Consider the following 19,936-nt stretch of genomic DNA (forward strand, 5'->3'; position numbering starts at 1 on the left):
TAACAAAATCTTGTAACAAGACAAAAGATCACAAAAAGTCTGGACGTTAATTGGAATGATATATACAACTGAGTTTTATTCATTAAGCATGTAAAGAATTTCATGATTCAAAAATTGTATTTCCATGGGCAGTCAGCATAATTTACTACTTTACCAGAAGAAATTGCTTTACCATATTGTTTAGACTAAAATGGGTTGTTAAGTCTTTTTGCAAGTATTACTGTGCTATTGGACAAGAACTGATAGAGATGCTGAACCTGCTAACACTGAAGACATCCCAAATATCTAGCACAGGTATGTAATAGGATGCCAGGTCAGTCAGAGCTACCTAGATTTGCCCACACTAGGCACCCCTCTGGTCCAGGATTGTCCCCTTGCTGCAAATGTATAGGATCTGCAGGGGCCACCCTGTTCTCTTCCCTGGCTGCAGTCCTGCCCAGCCTGAGGAGGGCTGTTCCATTCCTGCTTATACTCGCCATGGAGAGGTATGTTGTCACCCAAAGCTTTGCACCTGGCCCCCTAGTCAGTCCAAGGAGAAGAATAAAAACTAAATCTGAGAACAAGCTCAAGCCCACCATCCCTGGCTAGCTGTCTGGCCAAAATAAAAGCATGGAGAAACTGATGTATGAAAAGCCTCCTGCCATTTCCAGGGCATTCCCCAGTGGTGGGAGCAGGTGCTCTATGGTCCTTCCAGCAGGTGGCTTCAGTGTCTGGAGAGCCTGCACAGCCTGGCACATAGCCAGATCTCTCTGCCAAAACAGTTGACAAGAGTAAATAAGACTAAAATAGTTGAGTCATCCAGAACATACTCCAGAGACTGTAAACAGAAGGAAGTGTATTTTCATAGAAGCTCCTAGGAACTTCTCAGATGCTTATTCTTCTCCTAACCCTTATGACCAAAGGAGGGGGGGGGAATCCTGCCCCCCCTTCCAATTTTATGTTAGGATCTAACCCATTTTTCCCCAGACCTTTTCCATATTTCCACAATTCTAAACACTATACCACAAAATAGCTGCACGATGCTATTTAGTGAAACACCTGGTTGTTCCCCAAACTCCCATCTCCCATGTCTGATGCCTGCTCACCCCCCAGTCTCCCAAGGGCATCAACACAGGTGGGAAAAACAGACAAAAGATCCACATGAGCCAGAATGGTTCATACAGCACGGAAATGGAACAGGAAATATTTGAAGGCAGGAAAACTTGCTCCTTCTGGCACTGCTGGTGGAAAAGGCAAGGTGGTGGGAAAAGGCCAAAACTACATCCTGACACAATAGAAGCACAAGATTTGTTTCCAGGCCCCTACCTAGCCAGCTATCCACACCATACAAGAGCAAAGACATTTGATTAAACTTAATTCAATAACTGAGTTTTCTTCACTAGTGAAAAAATGTGTTCAGTACTATCCAGTAATCAAAATGACTATTTTTTTTGAACATCATCTTGTTACCCAACTACTAGCATACCATGGGTTGCCACAGAGTGATGTGAACATCTGAGAACTCAGTATATATGCATCAATAATAGATGGAGTTGGAAGAGACTATGTATATAAAAAGCCATTTCTTAATAAACACTTCATAGAGCACTTCCTTGTAGTAATACCTTCAGTTTCAAGCTCACTTAGAAATTATACAATGCTCATAAATGCAAAATTACTGTGACAGCATAATCAGTTTGGAATATTAAAAAAAAAAAAAACACTCAAGAATACCTAGTGTGAGCAACATTCTGGTGAACTTAGGACACCTGAATAGGAAAGGTTTCCTCAGTGCTGGGAACCCAAGACCACATGTATTAAAAGCCACACCAAGATGGCTGTTCCAAAACAGTGGTAAAAACTATGGTACTCTCTGTACCTCTCCTCGTTGCTGTCAGAGTTAGCTACTGAAAAACCCTGTTTAATTTCTTTCACAGATATTTTAACAAGAAATAGCCTGGGTGCTCACCTAGTCTTACTTCATCCATGGCACATTTATACCTCAAATAGGCAAGAGGATTTGTGATCTTACCAGAAGTGACAGCAACATTTTGATCAAAAACCCACCATTGCTTGTAGAAAATGAATTAATAAATCACTGTTATCTAAGTTAATATCTTGTCCATGATCTCTAATCAATGAATCATTTTCAATATATGTACATTCAGACACTATAGTTTTCTCTTTTTGTTGCATATTACATTTAAGAACATATCCATTTCTACTTATACAGTATGACATTTTTTTTTTAATGCCTGCACTGAACTAACAAACAAAAGTCAATAGCAAAACATAAGTGAGAATAAAACTTAGTTAATACCACGGTAAAATCAGCACTTCCCCTCTTCCCCTAACCTCTTTTCTGTTCCTGAGGTTTGGTTAGTATAGTTCTGGCACTCTTACCCTCTGCATCACACTACAGTATATTGGTGCTATTAGCAGCACTTGCATTTGTATGTATAAAAGATATGAACATGTATAAAAAGATATAAACATATAACATTCACACACAGAAAAAAGAACATGTCAGAAGAAAATGCTACTTGGACTTTTCAGAGCAGTATGATAACCTTGAATAACCATTTTAAGCACTCTCATCTTTTTGACAGTAGGATTTCACCTCCGGATTTGTACCCCATATTAGAGAAATTCTGGCAGAACCAATCAGCAACCTTGGCAGGACGACCTTGAGATTCAGATACAAAGAGAAGAATTATGATTTTCAGCACACAGTCTGAGGAACAGAAAATTCCTATTTTGTAGCTCTTCAGAGAAAAACCTTCATGGACCCTGTAGAAACCACAGCTGAAACTGCATTAAGCAATCAACTTTAAAATCTGTGCTCAAGTCAATACCTAAAGTGAAAGAAAAAACAACAGTTGCCTTACTAATAAGTGACTAATAACAAATGTTACTAGAACGGCTAAGCAGCAGTTTGGGATTTTTTGTATGAAACATTTGCTATTTTACTGGCTTCAATTATTTTTGCAACATATTTTTCAGTTTCACCCAGATTTGTTTCCTTTCAGGTTCTCCATCAGCAGTTTTTATTACTGCAAAGCACTGTTTCATGCTTTAAATCCTTTAAGGATAAAACCTTTTATCTGCATTAATCCTCTTCATATACCCATTTAACTTGGGAATTTTTATGAACTCTCCCTCCTCTGAGATCATCCTAATGCTCCTAAGAGGAGTTAAAAATCTTCACTCAACCACACATTCATCACACTACCTCCAGAAACAGATTTATCTCTAGGTTCAAAGTATTTTCCTCAGGACACAAACAGACAAAGAAATACAAGAGGATAAAACATGCATTTTTTGCAATAACCTGTAATTTCCTTCCTCCCTCACGTAACTATCAGTTTTTCTTGATCTTCTAAGTTCAACTGCTAAAAGAGGTGTGAAAGAAAACTTACAGGGTTTTTAAAATTAATTTTGGCTAAAACAAACACATTCTGTCACATGCAGTAAAAAAAAATGTGCAGAGCAGTCCCCGTTGTGGTACAAGCAGGAATGATACACTACAAGAATGTCTCAGGGAGGTAGGAAACGAAGAGCCAAAGATTGCTGATTTTTTCTTATTTCATTGCAATATTTTTCTCCCTTTTCCCCATTTTACCACAACACTTGACCAATGCTTTTATAAAGATTTCAAAATTAATCTCACGTCATTCCTTTCTTTTGGGGGGGGGGGGATTTATCAGTTGTGATGGAAGGAATATGCTACCAAATGTACAATGCCTAGCCTAAACACACTGGGAAGGAATGAAAGGATTGGAACAAATACTACTGTAACCATCTGCAAGAGTCACCTTAGGTTCCCTTTCCAGTCACTGGAAAAAAATGGGCATTCATAGGACATAAATCATGTCATCCTAACATCTACTACACCTAAACCAGATCAGACAAATCATGACCTAAAAGCATGTATATCTCTTACCATAGAATCACAGAATGATTCAGGTTGGAAGGGACCTTAAGGATCATTGAGTTCCAACCCTCTACCATGAGCAGGGACACCTCCCACTAGACCAGATTGCTCAAAGCCCCATCCAACCTGGCCTTGAACATTTCCAGGGGCGGGGCATCCACAGCTTCTCTAGGCAACCTGTTCCAGTGCCTCACCACCCTCTGAGTGAAGAATTTCTTCCTAACACCTGATCTAAATCCCCCCTCTTTTAGTTTAAAATCATTCCCCTTTGCCTTGTCATTATCTAACTGAGCAAAAAGTCTTTCTCCATCTCTTTTATAAGCCTCCCTTAATTATTGAAAAGCTGCAGCGAGGTCACCCTGGATCCTTCTCGTCTTCAGGCTGAACAACCCCAGCTCTCAGCCTTTCTTTGTAGGAGAGGTGCTCGAGCCTTCTGATCATCTTTGTGGCCCTCCTCTGGACCTGCTCTAACACACCCACATCCTTCTTGTGCTGGGGGACCCAGACCTGGATGCAGTACTCCCAGTGGGGCCTTGTGAGGGCAGAGTAGAGGAAGAAAACCAAGGAGGCCTCGATCTGCTGACCATTCATCTTTTGTTGCATCCCAGGATGCAGTTGGCCTTCTGGGCTGCAAACATGCGCTGATGGCTCCTGTTTAGCATTTCATCCACCAGAACAGAATCACAGAATCGTCTAGGTTGGAAGAGACCTCCAAGATCACCCAGTCCAACCTCTGACCTAACACTAACAAGTCCTCCACTAAACCATATCACTAAGCTCTACATCTAAACGTCTCTTAAAGACCTCCAGGGATGGTGACTCAACCACTTCCCTGGGCAGCCCATTCCAATGCCTAACAACCCTTTCAGTAAAGAAGTTCTTCCTAACATCCGACCTAAAACTCCCCTAGCACAACTTCAGCCCATTCCCCTCGTCCTGTCACCAGGCACATGGGAGAATAGACCAACCCCCACCTCGCTACAGCCTCCTTTAAGGTACCTAGAGAGAGCGATAAGGTCGCCCCTGAGCCTCCTCTTCTCCAGGCTGAACAATCCCAGCTCCCTCAGCCGCTCCTTGTAAGACTTGTTCTCCAGACCCCTCACCAGCTTCGTCGTCCTTCTCTGGACTCTCTCAAGCACCTCCATGTCCCTCTTGCAGCAAGGGGCCCAAAACTGAACATAGTACTCGAGGTGCAGCCTCACCAGAGCCGAGTACAGGGGGACAATCACTTCCCCAGACCTGCTGGCCACACTGCTTCTTATACAAGCCAGGATGCTGTTGGCCTTCTTGGCCACCTGGGCACACTGCTGGCTCATATTCAGACAACTATCAACCAGTACTCCCAGGTCCTTCTCCGCCAGGCAGCTTTCCAACCACTCGTCTCCCAGCCTGTAGCTCTGCTTGGGGTTGTTGCGCCCCAGGTGCAGGACCCAGCACTTGGCCTTGTTGAACTTCACACAGTTGACCTCAGCCCATTGGTCCAGCCTATCCAGATGCTCCTGCAGAGCCTTCCTACCCTCAAGCAGATCGACACACACACCTAACTTGGTGTCATCTGCAAACTTACTGAGGGTGCACTCGATCCCCTCATCCAGATCATCGATAAAGATATTAAAGAGGACTGGCCCCAGTACTGAGCCCTGGGGGACTCCACTAGTGACTGGCCTCCAACTGGATTTGACTCCATTCACCCCAACTCTTTGGGCCCGGCTATCCAGCCAGTTTTTAACTCAATGAAGCGTACGCCAGTCCAAGCCCCAAGCAGCCAGTTTCTTGAGAATATTGTGGGAAACAGTGTCAAAAGCCTTACTGAAATCAAGGTAGACTACATCCACAGCCTTTCCCTCATCCACTAAGCATGTCACTTGGTCATAGAAGGAGATCAGGTTTGTCAAGCAGGACCTGCCTTTCATAAACCCATGCTGACTGAGCCTGATCGCCTGGTTGCCCTGCAAGTGCCGTGTGATGACACCCAAGATAATCTGCTCCATGAGCTTCCCTGGCACTGAGGTCAAACTAACAGGCCTGTAGTTCCCCGGGTCTACCCTCTGGCCCTTCTTGTAGATGGGCGTCACATTTGCTAGCCGCCAGTCGACTGGGACCTCCCCTGATAGCAAGGACTGCCGGTAAATGATGGAAAGCGGCTTGGCCAGCTCCTCCGCCAGTTCGCTCAGTACCCTCGGGTGGATCCCATCCGGCCCCACTGACGTGCATACATCCAAGTGCTGTAGCAGGTCGCCAACCATTTCCTCATGGATAGCGAGGACCACATCCTGCTCCCCATCCCCTTCCACCAGCTCAGGGTACTGGGTATCCAGAGAACAACTGGTTTTGCCGCTAAAGACTGAGGCAAAGAAGGCATTAAGCACTTCAGCCTTGTCCTCATCTCTTGTAACTAAGTTTCCCCCCTGCATCCAGTAAAGGATGGAGATTCTACTTAGTTCTCCTTTTTGTGTTGATGTATTTATAAAAACATTTTTTGTTATCTTTAACGGCAGTAGCCAGATTGAGCTCCAGATAAGCTTTAGTCTAATTTTGTCCCTGCACAGCCTCGCAACATCTTTATAGTCCTCCTGAGTAGCCCACCCTCTTTTCCAAAGTTTATAAACCCTCTTTATTATAAACCTTCTTTTTTCTCCTAAGCTCAAGCCACAACTCTCTGTTCAGCCAGGCCAGTCTTCTTCCGCACTGGCTTATCTTTGGGCACGTGGGTACAGACCGCTCCTGAGCCAGTAAGATTTCCTTCTTGAAGAGTGCCCAACCTTCCTGGACTCCTCTGCACTTCAGAACCACCTCTCTAGGGACTCTGCCAACCAGTGTCCTGAACAGCTCAAAGTCAGCCCTCCGGAAGTCCAAGACAGCGGTTTTACTGATCCCCTTCCTGACTTCACCAAGAATAGAGAACTCTACCATTTCATGGTCACTCTGCCCAAGACAGCTCCTGACCACCACATCTCCCACCAGTCTGTCACTGTTTGTGAACAGGTTGTCTAGTGGGGCACCTACCCTGGTAGGCTCACTAACCAGCTGCATCAGGAAGCTATCTTTCACGTTCTCCAGAAACCTCCTACACTGCTTTCTCTGGGCTGTGTTGTGCTTCCAGGATATGTCTGGGAAGTTGAAGTCCCCCACGAGAACAAGTGCTGACGATTTCGCGGCTTCTGCCAGCTGCCTGTAGAACTCCTCATCCATCTCCTCATCCTGGTTTGGCAGTCTATAACAGACCCCCACCAGGATGCTTGCCTTGTTGGCCTTCCCACTGATCCTAACCCACACAGACTCAACCTTATCATTCCCAGCCTCAAATTCCTCAACATCTAAACACCCTCTAATATAGAGAGCCACATCACCACCCCTTCTGTGCTGCTTGTCCCTTCTGAAGAGCCTATAGCCAGACATTGCAGCACTCCAGTCATGAGAGTGGTCCCACCACGTTTCCATGATGGCAACCAAGTCATAGCCTTCCCGCTGCACGATGGCTTCCAGCTCCTCTTGTTTGTTACCATGCTGCGTGCATTAGTGTAGATGCACTTCAGTCGGGCCATCGCCTTCTCCCCTGGCCTTGCCATTGTTCCCCCTGACACAGCTCCAACAAGCCTTATTTCAGCCCCGTCCCCCTTCTTACCTAGTTTAAAGCCCTCTCAATGAGCCCTGCCAGCTCCTGGGCTAGGATCCATTTTCCCCTTAGAGATAGGTGGGACCCATCTGTGGTCATCAGGCCGGGTGCCGAGTAAAGCGCCCCATGGTCAAAAAAAAAACAAAATTTCTGTGTTGGCACCAGCCTCTGAGCCACGTGTTTATCAGGTGGGCTTTCCGTGTCCTCTCTGTACCCCTCCCTGCCACTGCAGGGATGGACGAAAACACCACCTGTACTCCTGCTCCATCCACTAACCGTCCCAGTCCCCTAAAGTCCCGTTTGATAGCCTTCAGGCTTCTCTCATCAATATTATCACTGCCAGCCTAGACTATCAAAAGAGGATAGTAATCAGTGGGGCGAACCAGGTTGGGAAGCTTTCTGGCAGCATCCCTGACCCTGGCCCCAGGTAGGCAGCAGACTTCCCTATGGGTAGGGTCAGGCCGACAAATAGGGCCCTCTGTTCCCCTGAGAAGGGAGTTGCCTAAAACGATTACCCTTCTATCTTTCTTGGTGGAGGCAGTCTTGAGGCATGGAATCAACTTCCTCACCCTAGGCATCCTCCTGGGTAGACTTTCTACCTCATCTTCACCCACCGGTCTCTCAAGCTCCAGGGCCTCAAATCTGTTGTGTAAGGGCATCTGGGAAGGTGGGTCCGGGCGGGGGGGGGGGGGGGGGGGGGCATTGCCTCCGAGGTCGAGCAGGGACCTGTCTCCATTCCTCCTCAACTCCTAGGTCCCATCCCTCTGCCCGACAGCGACAGGGCAGGTGGTCCATCCCCATTTGGGGTGTCTTACCCTGGTACCTCTCCTTCAGGCCTTGCAGGGAGTTGCTCCACCAGTCTATCTCCCGCTCACAATCCCTAATGTCCCTCAACCTCTCCACCTCCTCCTTGAGCTCTGCCACCAGGCAGACCAGGTCATCTACCTGCTCGCATCTCACACACAGTCTCTCTGCCTCCCTCAGATGGCAGCAACAGGCTCAGACACTCCCTGCATCCAGAGACTTGAACTGCCGCATTTTTGAGCAGGCAGTCAGTCTGGGTGGTTACAGACTTTCTTTTTTCTTCGAGTCCTTTTCTGCAGGGCTTCTCTCAATGAGTTCTTCTCTCAGTCTGTCTTCATGTCTGGGATTGCCCCAACCCAGGTGCAGCACCTTGCACTTGGACTTGTTGAATCTCCTTAGGTTCACATGGGCCCACTTCTCAAGCTTGTCCAGTTCCCTTTGGATGACATACCTTGCTTCCATTGTATCAACTGTACCACTCAGCTTGGTGTCACCTGCAAACTTGCTGAGAGTGCACTCATTCCCACCATCTACATCACTGATATTAAACAGTTCTAGTCCCAGGACAGATCCTTGAGGGACACCACTCATCAACAGCCTCCATCTGGACATAGAGCCATTGACCACAGCTCTGTGTGAAGTCTTCAAGCCAATTCTTCATCCACTGACGGTCCACCCTTCAAATTCATCTCTCTCCAGTTTGGAGATCAGGATGTTATGTGGAACCACGTCAAAGGCCTTAAAAAAGATGACATCAGTTTGTCTTCCCTTTTCTACTGATGCAGTCACTCCATCATAGAAGGCCACTAGATTGGTCATGCACAATTTGCCCTCGGTGAAGCCATGCTGGCTGTCTCAAATCACCTCCTTGTCCTCCGTGTGTTCTTAACATTGCTTCCAGGAGGATCTTTTCCATGATCTTGCCAGGTTCACCAGTCTGTAGTTCCTCCAGTCTTCCTTTCTACCCTTTTTTAAAATGGGAGTGATGTTTCCATTTTTCCCAGTCACCAGGGACTTCACCTAACTGCCAGGACTTTTCAAATATGATGGAGAGAGGCTTAGCAACTCTATCAGCCACTTCCCTCAGGACCCTGGGATGCATGTCATCAGGCCCCATAGGCTTTTACCTGTTCAGTTTCACCTGGTGGTCTTGAACCCGCTTCTCCACTTACAATTGGAAGAACTTTGCTCCCCCAGCCCTTATGTACAAGTTCAGGGAAATGAGACACGTGGGAAGCCTGACTAGTATGAAGACTGAGGCAAAGAAGTTGAGTACCTCAGCCTTCTCCCTGGCTGCTGTTACCAGTTCTCCCTTCTTGTTTAACCGAGGGGGCACAATCTCCTTAACCTTTCTTTTCTGGCCAATGTACCTATAGAATCCCTTCTTGTTATTTTGTGCATCCCTCGTGAAGCTCAGTTCCATCTGTGCCTTGGGTTTCCTGATCCCATCCCTGCACATCTGGACAGCATCCCTATACTCTTCCTAGGCCACATGTCCCTGCTCTCACTGCCTCTTCCCTAGCTATTAAATGTCTCCACTAACTAGAGCTCAAAGACATCAATACTGTGAAAATATAATGGTTGATGATATGAATCCTGACCTTTCACTGGAGCACAGTATGTCGTATGACTACTACCCTAATGTGTTGTGGTTTTGTTGTTGTTTTTATACAAAGTTCTTTCTCCACTGTTCATCCTTCTGTCCTGATATCTCAGTAAAAATGATTAACACCATGTGAATACTAGATGCAGTTCAGCAAACTGAGAAACTGAAAAAGGAAAAATTATATTTAGATTTGTACAACAAATATTAGACACCTACTGAGAGAAAACAAAGTGGGCAAACTTCATATTAGATTCTAGACTACTCTTTAGAAATGTGTATAGATTGGTGAAAAAAAGAAAAAGAAGAGGAAAGTATATTCCAAACACTATAAGGGTAGTGAATGGGGAGACCTACGGACATGTGCTACGTTGCCATCAGATGACTGAAATAGTTTACACATCTCACAAACCTCTTGGTGGGAGGAGGAGTCTGGGGTCAGAGGAAGAATGTTCAGTGTTTCCTTATTCTTTTATAAGAATGACAGACCGTAAAGCAAATAACTTTCTGATCATAATTGTGTAATTCATTACTACTTATAGCTGCTCTAAAGAATGCTCCCTGATGAAGGATGCATGTTAACCCCATCCGTGTTAAAACATACCCTTTATGGTGTGTATACGTACACATATCATATATGGGCCACTGCCTTATGAAATCACAGGAAGGCAGCTGTTTTCCAGTGTTGGACTCCAGGGCCAGACTGACTCAAAGATCATACACAACAGTCATGAGTTCATCAGAGTGCTTATTATTACAGTTTTCTTCTTTAAATACAACCTACTTACACTCTACCGAAATAGCTAAACACATCTAAAAACAGCAAAAACCCCTAAGGACAGGAAAACCACAGAGCTCTTGCAAAGTACGACTGTCAATATTGAGTGCTGTAGTGCTCCCATTTTCCAGGTCCTTGAGATCCAAATAGTCAGTGGTACCTACTTGTACAAGACCATACATTTTAAAGATCTGAAGGAAAATGTTTTTACCTGCTAATCATGGATATACTTCACTACAAGTATAATGGGATATATCCTCCACTGCACAGTAAGTCATGCTAGATCAAAGCCATATGAGTCTCCTCTCCCCTCCATCTACTCCTTCTGTCTAGTTTCAGCAAAGAATTGTGTTTCCTCAGCTGTAGCTTAAATCAAGAAATCACAGAAACTGTAACTTCAAGCAGTAGGCAGTTGGAAGCTAATTAGTCCTGTTTGATGTTCAGCTGTATGCTTTTGCACCAGTGGAATACCAGGCAGGCTTAAGTGATCAAATAACTGGCTTTAAAATCTTCCAGAGTGGACAAATGGGATGAAAATGGCAATTACTTTGTAAATAGCTCACAAGTACTATAAGCTTCTGATAGACCATGCAACACTCTGTATCACACAGGAAGTTGCTTGTATTCCTGTGACGATGATTGGTTTTAAACACCAGAAATCATCCTTGAATTTGTACAGTTTCTGAGCATCTAAAACTGCAGTTTGTTTTTAGATATGGGAGAGGACAGGGGATCGAAGTTTTTGGCAAAAACAGCACACCAAAAAAAAAAACCAACAAAAAACTTACGTTTGATTTAGCAGACACAAAAAAGAGAAGCACCCGAAGAACTGTAGTAATTTGAAAGCTCTGGCTACAAAGCTGAGCAAATACAGCACAGATGTAACAAACGTACTTGGGATGTTCTGTCATTGCAGAAAAAAGCAGGTCACATATCCATCTGTCTGCTTCTAGGTCAGCAACTCAAATTGAGATGAGATGATGGTGGGGATGAAGCACGTGGGCAGAACACTTTGCCTTTGATTCAATGCTGCCTAGATTCCTGGCTCTGAGAAAGCTTTTGAAGGATCTTTCAAAGCCCTTTCTGGAGCATACAACTTTACTTCTGGTTAGTGCAGCAGCATTGCAAGCCGTTCAAGACAAAGTGATTACCAACATGCACAAATTCTGTCTGGAACAGATTTTCTTCTCATGTCTGTGACATGCGATATGAATGGGAAGGCTCAAACTGATATATTAGTGAAGTTGATATTATCCTATAAAAAAAAATCTGTGGGATGTTTCAGTGCCTTTACCCATACCTTACACCAACTACATAAAGTTTAAAAAAAAGCGGAGGGAATTGATATCCAACACTTTCCACACAGTAGAATGAAAATGACAGAAATGTCTAGAGAGTACCTATTTAAGGAGTTTTTAAAAGCTTGTCTTTTATCACGTTAAGCTCAGCAGTTACAGAGGTATTATCCCCCTTCATTTCCCTACAATATTACGGCATTATACATACTGATGAACAGTCATGTTTTAAAACTTCACTCAGCATATGTCAAAGGAAAAAAAAGATACTGAAATAAAATACTCAGAGGCATTAAGACTTTCAACACCTAGGAGACAAATTTTAATCCTCTTGACTTCAAAAGCTGTAGTCTAACACTTGTAGTTTCAGCAAGTACATGCCTTGGCTTTGCTGGTAAGCGCTGCTGTACATAGTCACTGCAGAAGGAGAACTTTCCTCTAGGGCCCTACTCCCCCTCTAAAATTGCAACAGTTGAAAGGGCAGAATGAAAGCAGGCTCAAGACTGTTTCCCTTCCAGTAGTGTTGTCTCATCAGGAAACCAAATACTAAAGTAAAACATTTTAATGTTGAGCGAGTGTTATTGTACATCAGAAATGGGCTTAAGGAAACCAAGACTCTGGAAATGCAGTGCACGTCATGATAAAGGGTTAAAGGCAGGGAACTGGGGCATCTGGATAAGGCTGAGTGCAGACCAATTTGGAGCAGGAAGGCAGAGGGACAGAGTGCCCTGGAAGCCAGTGCAGGCAAAGGGTGGATAAATGTGTTAACTGTGAATGGTTCTGATTCTGCCACCAAGGTGGCAGCTGTGCTGTAGAAAGCCTGTGCTTTTCCCCACAGCACTAACTGCAGGCCATGGTTTCCAAATTGTACTATCCTTCCCTTCCCGGCAAATACTGGTGAACCTCACTGGAAAGGTGCATGTCCTCCCTAACTAATGGAGTATCTGCTTACTCAATGAAATCCTTTGGTTGCTAACAGTTAACTTTATTCCTTCACATGGAAAATGACTTGACTTTGGGATCACTGGAGTTTCTGATCAATTCTTGCATTTATTTTTGATGGATGGGCCAATGCACGGAATGGGGCTGCTCAGGAATGAAGCAAAATTGTATGACAAAAGAAACCTTTTGCACAGGAGCTCTGGGGCAGCTGCAGCTAAAGGGAGCCAAGCTTTGAACCCGTGTGCTTTAAATTTACGTAGCTCTCTGTGTTGGAAACACAGAAAGATCAAGTCTTTAGCATCTTAATTTAGGTACTTGAAATGAATGCACAATTTAACCCTTACCTTTCCACCTCTCCATTCCCCTTAAGCAAGACAGGAAGATTTTTTTTTTCCTCTCCCCTCAAAGCACCTTGAAAATAGATGCATTAGTGGTGACAAAGCTTGCAAGATAGCATAGTGAAAAGCATCGCAGAAAAAAACCATTGTTATAACAAATGCTTTGTAGTCAGATCAGGATTTGGTTAACACTAAGTGCATAATACACAGGACAAATATAAAGCATAAGATCTTAAACTAATATCAACTTGCTTTTAATGCCATCCATCTTGCAACTATCCATTTAGCTAGTATACTTGGAAGAAGTAATATGTGACCTCATCACTAAAAGCTATTATAATATATGCACATAAGGAAGTTTAGGTAGGGTCGCACTTAAGAGGAAGGTGAAAAACAAGATGACCACCTTAAGAGACGTGACAAAAAGTTTGGGAAGATTTGTCCAGAATAAATAAGAATGAAGATGTTATCACAGTAACAGAAGACAGAGACAGGTAAGTATTTTATTGTAGTTTTTTCCCTATAGTGTTGAAATCCAGAAAGTAGTCTTTTCCCTTTTTTAGCATTTGTTTGTCTCTGTAGTATACAAAACCGCATGCTAAATATATTGCTACTCTGAACCAGCATAGCAGGTCCTACGTTCTCAAGTTAATTACATTATTTTCAGCGTAGCATGTTTTCACTGAAGTTTGCTCTTTTGGAGTATCTATTTTCCAACAAGCAATGAAAACAACCTGGTCACTTCAGATATGAGAAAGCAAACAACAAAAAAATGACCTTTTTAATGGAAAGAATTTCTTGAAAGTTCTTCAATTCCAATGCAAAGAAACACTGAGGTTTCTAAATATGGAAAACCTATCACCAAAAAGTAAGTTAGCTTTCATTAGTCAGCTTTCACATTTTTTTTGTTGTCATATTAGTCACTTAGGAAGTTTCTTTCAAGTACCAATCAAATATTTGATTCTTGCTACATTTCTGAAGGAATCAGAATTCACACACAACTTCCATATACATCCTGACTATAATGTGGCTAAAAGGGATCTTTGATTTCAAAATGTTTCCCCACCAGCTTCCACTTTCACAACATGCTAATGACGTAATGAAGTGAGACAGAATGGGAAAAAGTATTTCTACTCATAGTATTTTATAGATGAGAAATATTAAGAAACCATCATGGCAAAGGGAATGCTGAAGATATTTCATTGACTTGCTTTATGCAAGTGAGACAGCAGGGATATAAACCATCTGATATCTCTTACTTTAGAGCTTGTAATCAATGTCACCATACTCCAGCTCAGCAGACTGCTGCCTCCCCCTGTAATAAAAGTCAGGTTCAAAACTCAGGTTCAAAGCAGGGCAGGACAGGGCAATCCAGCCAAATAAACTGAATTATATTAAAATAAAAAGTAAAATAGAAACAAAACAATTAACAAAATAATTGAAAAGAAAGCCCATTACCCTCCTTCAAGTAAAACATTGATGCTCAAATGCAAGAAGTTGCTAAGCAAAACCTTCACAAGCAAAGATCTCTAACCCCCCAAGGCCACATGGTTGAAGGTAGTCACATCCATATCACCAGTCACAACTGAAAATATAATTTGAAATACAAGGACATTTAAGAAATGTTCATCTTATCAAAATGATATGCAATACTAAAGCAGATAGGCAATTACATGAACGTTTAACTTCCTCTTTAAAGTATGGATGACATTTACTTTTCCACATTACTTGCTTTTGATTGGCCAAGGCTCAGAATTAAATTCATTAAAACTATAAGCCACCTTCTTTTATGAGCTGAAGGATGCAGAGTTGCTAGGAAACAAAGTTATGATCATAGCGTAAGTTTTCATAACAGCTGGAGGAAGTACTTTATTAGAAGTCCAACTGGGGTATTCAAGAAACAAAATGAGAAAGACAATGGAAGTGGGAGTCTCTTCCATGTTTAGTACCTCTACATTAATAGGACATACTGTGTAGGCAAATTCCTGTATGTTATGCTGAAAGTCTACCCTTAAGGCAGCAACCCAATGAGAAATATTAAACGGAAAAGAGCTTCCCCTACCACTACCCCCCCCACACACATACACACACCACCCCCAAAATCAATGAAACACCACTTATGCCCCACACAAAGTTACTATTGCAACGATTGCAGACAAGCCTTCAGGCTGAAATTTGGGAACTCATCAGCTGAAAGAGACTGAATAGGATCAGAATACAGGTGCAATCGTGGGATGGCTGGGACCAGACCTAGGAAAAACATCTCTCAGATATATATCTGAGAATCAGAAAGAGTGATTACCATATTATTAAGCACTCAGGATCTCACCTTCAACATTACACTCATTGGTAACTGATGTTTAGTTTGAGTTAATCTAGAAAGCTGCAGACAAATATAAAACACCACTTTTTTTGTTGTTGTTCTTAAGGAAAACTGTTGTTAGAACACGAGAGTTCAAGAGCCAGGTTGTACAAACAGCTGCCATATCAATAATTTCGGGTGTAGGTGTTTCTAGCCAAGACTTCATCTCTGATCTATAGGGAATAACTGTTCAGTCTTGGTAATTGTGCTGCCTCTAAATAGTTCAGTTTGAAGAAGGTGATTCTCCCCCTCTACTCCACTCTTGTGAGACCCCACCTGGAGTACTGCATTCTGCTCTTGGGCCCCCCACACAAGAAGGACATGGACCTGTTGGAGTAGGTTCAGAGGAGGGCCACGAGGATGATCAGAGGTCTGGAGGACCTCTCCTATGAAGTCAGGCTGAGGGAGTTGGAGATGTTCAGCCTGGAGAAGACAAGGCTCTGGGGCGACCTTATAGAAGACTTCCAGTACCTATAGTGGTCTAGAGGAAAGCTGGAAGGGACTCTTTGTCAGGGATTGTAGGGATAGGACAAGGAATAATCATTTTAAACTAAAAAAGGGGAGATTTAGACTAGACATAAGGAAGAAAATCTTTCAGGTGAGGCACTGGCACAGGTTGCCCAGAGAAGCTGTGGATACCCCATCCCCAGAGGGGCTCAAGGCCAGGCTGGATGGGGCTTTGAGCAACCTGTTCTAGTGGGAGGTGTCCCCGCCCATGGCAGGGTGTTGGAATTAGGTGGTCTTTAAGGTCTCTTCCAACTCAAAACATTGTGTTTCTATGGTTCATTTTGTATCGGAAGACTAAGATTTTTGCTTGTTTAATTACACCAAATAAATATCAAAGAATCATAGAATATGGATAGTGGATCACGCTGGGAGCAGAGCATAAGCTACATATGTCAGAATATCTGTTTTCAAATCCAACATAGGATATCCAAGATTATATTATAACTCAATTCTTCAACCTCTATAACCATTGAGCTAACATGGTTCAGGAGCAGATGCTTTCTATTTTTTTGCAGTCATTATACATTTTTAAATTATTTTTTTCCTGCCACCTGCAGAGAAAGGAAGACCTCCTATAGACAAGAACAACCGTTCTCACATCAGTATCAGTCCATCTGTGGAAGAGCTGCCTTCTGATCTCAGATCACCTACTTCTGCAGAATACCACAGCATGCTGAAGACACACAAAAGATTTTGATTTCTGTATTCCTGTTTCCTGCAGCGGTCACAGCCCCTTCTACTCATTCCTTTGCTCTCCTCCAGCACAGATCTTCAATTAAAGCCACACAGGGAGGCAAGGAGACTAAAGCAGGATGCCGGCTAAATCCAGGTGCCTTCCCAAGGGTGTCCAAAGGCAGGTTGGTCCCTACGCTAACCCTAGCCCAGGCCATGGTGCTTCAGCCCAAGGCCCTCCTGCCCCATCACACTTCCAGGAGCTGAGTTTGCCAAAGCTGTTCCTCCAGAATTGTGGAGTAGTGGAGAAGGGTAGTGTAGGAGGTAGTGTAGGTAGCAGGGGTAGTGGAGAAGCAGGCACCATCCTCCTTTCTGCTTCTTTCCTATAAGAGTCTTAATGACATTACTGTTTTAATTAACCCTACATTCTGCCCATCAAATATCATACCAAATTAACAATTTTCCAGACTCTGCACAACTTAAAGGCTACACACTGTTTAAGGATGCCTCCTTTACCATCCATTTCATATTAAGCATTAACATTAATACACACTAGAGGTAAAAGACAGACCTGGTGACACACACATAGTATCAACAAACAGGACAACAGGCACCAACATTGCAGCTGGATAAAAGGTAATCAGTCTCAAGCAGGCTGTGTAAATACTTGATGCTACAAATAGTGTTACAAATTCTCAGTGTTCACTGTAGGATCTTAAAAAATGCCATTCATTGTTTTTTCCTCAATGCCTGTCTCCACAAGTACAGAAACACATTTAACCCACTGCAAAGTCATGGGGAGAATGAAGCAGCAAGCCATGCAGCTTTTTTGGGTTAATCAACATAGGGAAAATAAGCCAAAAGCAGCCCATCATCTCAAACTGAAAAATCAACCTCAGATTTACTGTAGTTCGAAGCTTCAGAGAAAGATGTGAGAAGGCTTTGTGTGGTATTATAATGCCTTCATGGCACTTCCCCTTCTAAGAAATTGTCTCCTTTACTGAGACACTTGCAACTTTCTTGGAAACTCTGCCCTACATTTATTTAACCACAAGTAAATGGACTAAGTTAAAACCATGAAGAGGAAGTGGGGCAGGGCAGAACAAAAATACAGTGAAAGTCACATGTGGATGCCTTCAAAAGGGTGTCCAAAAGCTACTTATGTATTTACAGAGTTTTTCAGAAAATCCCTGCTCTGAGATCTGTCTCCAAATATTTTTGTTACAGAAATACCTTATTCCAGAAACCTGACAGGGTAGCTGGTTACCAGTAAGTCTAAGAATAATGCTGCTGCACATGACCTTTATGTTGCTTTTATTCTTAGATCACCACTGTTGTAATAACCCTATTAGTATTCTTTGCAAACCCTGCTAACAGCTCAGTTAGTGCCTATGTACACTTTGCAGTACTGCTCTAACAAAAAAAAAGTTGAAATCTCCTCAGGCATCACTATAATAAACATTCATTTTAGAGAACAGGATGTTTTGTCGATACCTTTGTGGTACATTCTTGCCTGTGTTGAAATCCAACACTGCCAAGTAAAATTTGTCATTTAAAAGGCTACATGATACTTCACAGCTGGGGCTTGGCAAGGGTCACCTTCTGTTCCACAGGCAAATTCCAAAGCTTCTGAAATTTGTAAAGATTCACAGTTGATACACTGACCCCTCAGCTGAGGCATCAGATGGAGGTACAAAGACGAGACTTAAAACCTACTTAAGTGAAGTTTGCTGATACTAGATCAAGGATTTGGATTTTGAGCAATACATTGAGAACGTATTCAGGGTAGGTCTGCAAAGCCCCACCTTACAAAACATTAAGTGTCTGAAGAATGGCACTGAAATAAGTCAAAAGCTGGAAGGAGTATTCTAGCACACACACACAAAAAAAATAATTCTATTGTTTTATGTCTATAAAGACAGACACAGCAAAGATAAGTGACAAAGGAGAAAAAAATTGAAGATAGATTCCCTCTACATTTTAACTCTTGCTCCCTCATTTATCAAGATCATATGTAGGATGTCCAGATTTTAGCAACAGGAAAGCAACAGGTGGCTCTGCAGGGACAAACATGACAGATAGATACCTTTGCAACTGGCCCAATGCAGAGTCTGGATCCTCATCTTCCTCACTCCCTTCCATTTCATTGTGAGAACTTCAACGTCCCAGGGCTGCTTCCTGGTAGGGAGACATATGGAAAATCCCATGCCTTCTATGGAAAGACATCTGCTGCTAAAATCAGGGACTACACAGCAGCTCAGAGGCCAATGGAACCAACATCCAGACATCGCAGCCATTCCTGTTTTATTTCTGGACATGTAGCTGCTACTACATTTGGTACATTTAACCCTCTGCTCTTGTAAATAAATGCAAAAATCCTAAGAAAACTCATAATTGCTACTTGCTGATCAAGATGATGTGTGAAAACCACTTAATATTTTCAAATGAAGAAAAAAAGCAGCTCTTAGAATATGGAGTGAGAGGATTCTTGCTGTATGAAGTCTTGTTAACCGGGGATTCTGAACTTGAAGAGTGAAAGCACAGTTTCCATTGATTATCCCTTGTACAATGAACTAAACTGATGGCCTCTCCCTCAAGCGTCACTGTTTTGACTCTGAGTACTAAGTCATTCCTGTAAGCAAGACAAAAATCCCAGCTGAGGCAGACAGATTTTGGAAGAAACTATCTCATTTAGTTCTGAATCATTGTCTGTATAGCCAAGTGAGATCAGGGCAGAGACATTTGCAGGTGTCAAGTCAGGCTCTATAACTCTGTATATACTTTGAATAAAGTCCCAGCAGACTATTCTGTGACGGTCACAGTGTTGACTAGAAACCGTTCTTCCTCTTCAAAAAAAACCCCCCACACAACCTAAGATGCTGCTCTTCCCATAACAGAGCTGTTTTGCAAGCAGTCTGATAGGTCCTTCAGTGTAATTACCTGCAGGATGTCAACTAATGAAGTCCAGTTCTAGAATTATAACCATTTTGCAGATGGCTGAAGACAGCATGGACTGAGGCCATGCTACCATATGAAGCCTCTGGGCCACATCAATTACTGTTTGCCATTTATATTTGCTCCATGCCTAAGGTATAAAGCTTAGATT

At 43.1% G+C, this 19,936-nt stretch overlaps 1 protein-coding gene across 6 annotated transcripts in view; it reads right to left on the reverse strand.

Annotated features, from left to right (window-relative positions):
• The window catches only part of POU1F1 (POU class 1 homeobox 1), a 218,667-nt gene that overhangs the window by 143,331 nt on the left and 55,400 nt on the right, over window positions 1-19,936 (reverse strand). For 3 of the 6 annotated variants that reach the window (XM_080594247.1, XM_080594242.1, XM_080594248.1), the window contains one exon: window positions 18,917-19,008. The exons of the other annotated variants lie outside the window; for them this stretch is intronic. In XM_080594247.1, coding sequence (XP_080450373.1) covers window positions 18,917-19,008 — 92 coding nt within the window. The remainder of the gene's footprint in view (window positions 1-18,916; window positions 19,009-19,936) is intronic. 6 annotated transcript variants of the gene reach the window in all.

The sequence above is a fragment of the Anser brachyrhynchus genome, assembly GCF_964034855.1.
Source record: "Anser brachyrhynchus genome assembly, chromosome: 1".
Taxonomy (NCBI): domain Eukaryota; kingdom Metazoa; phylum Chordata; class Aves; order Anseriformes; family Anatidae; genus Anser; species Anser brachyrhynchus.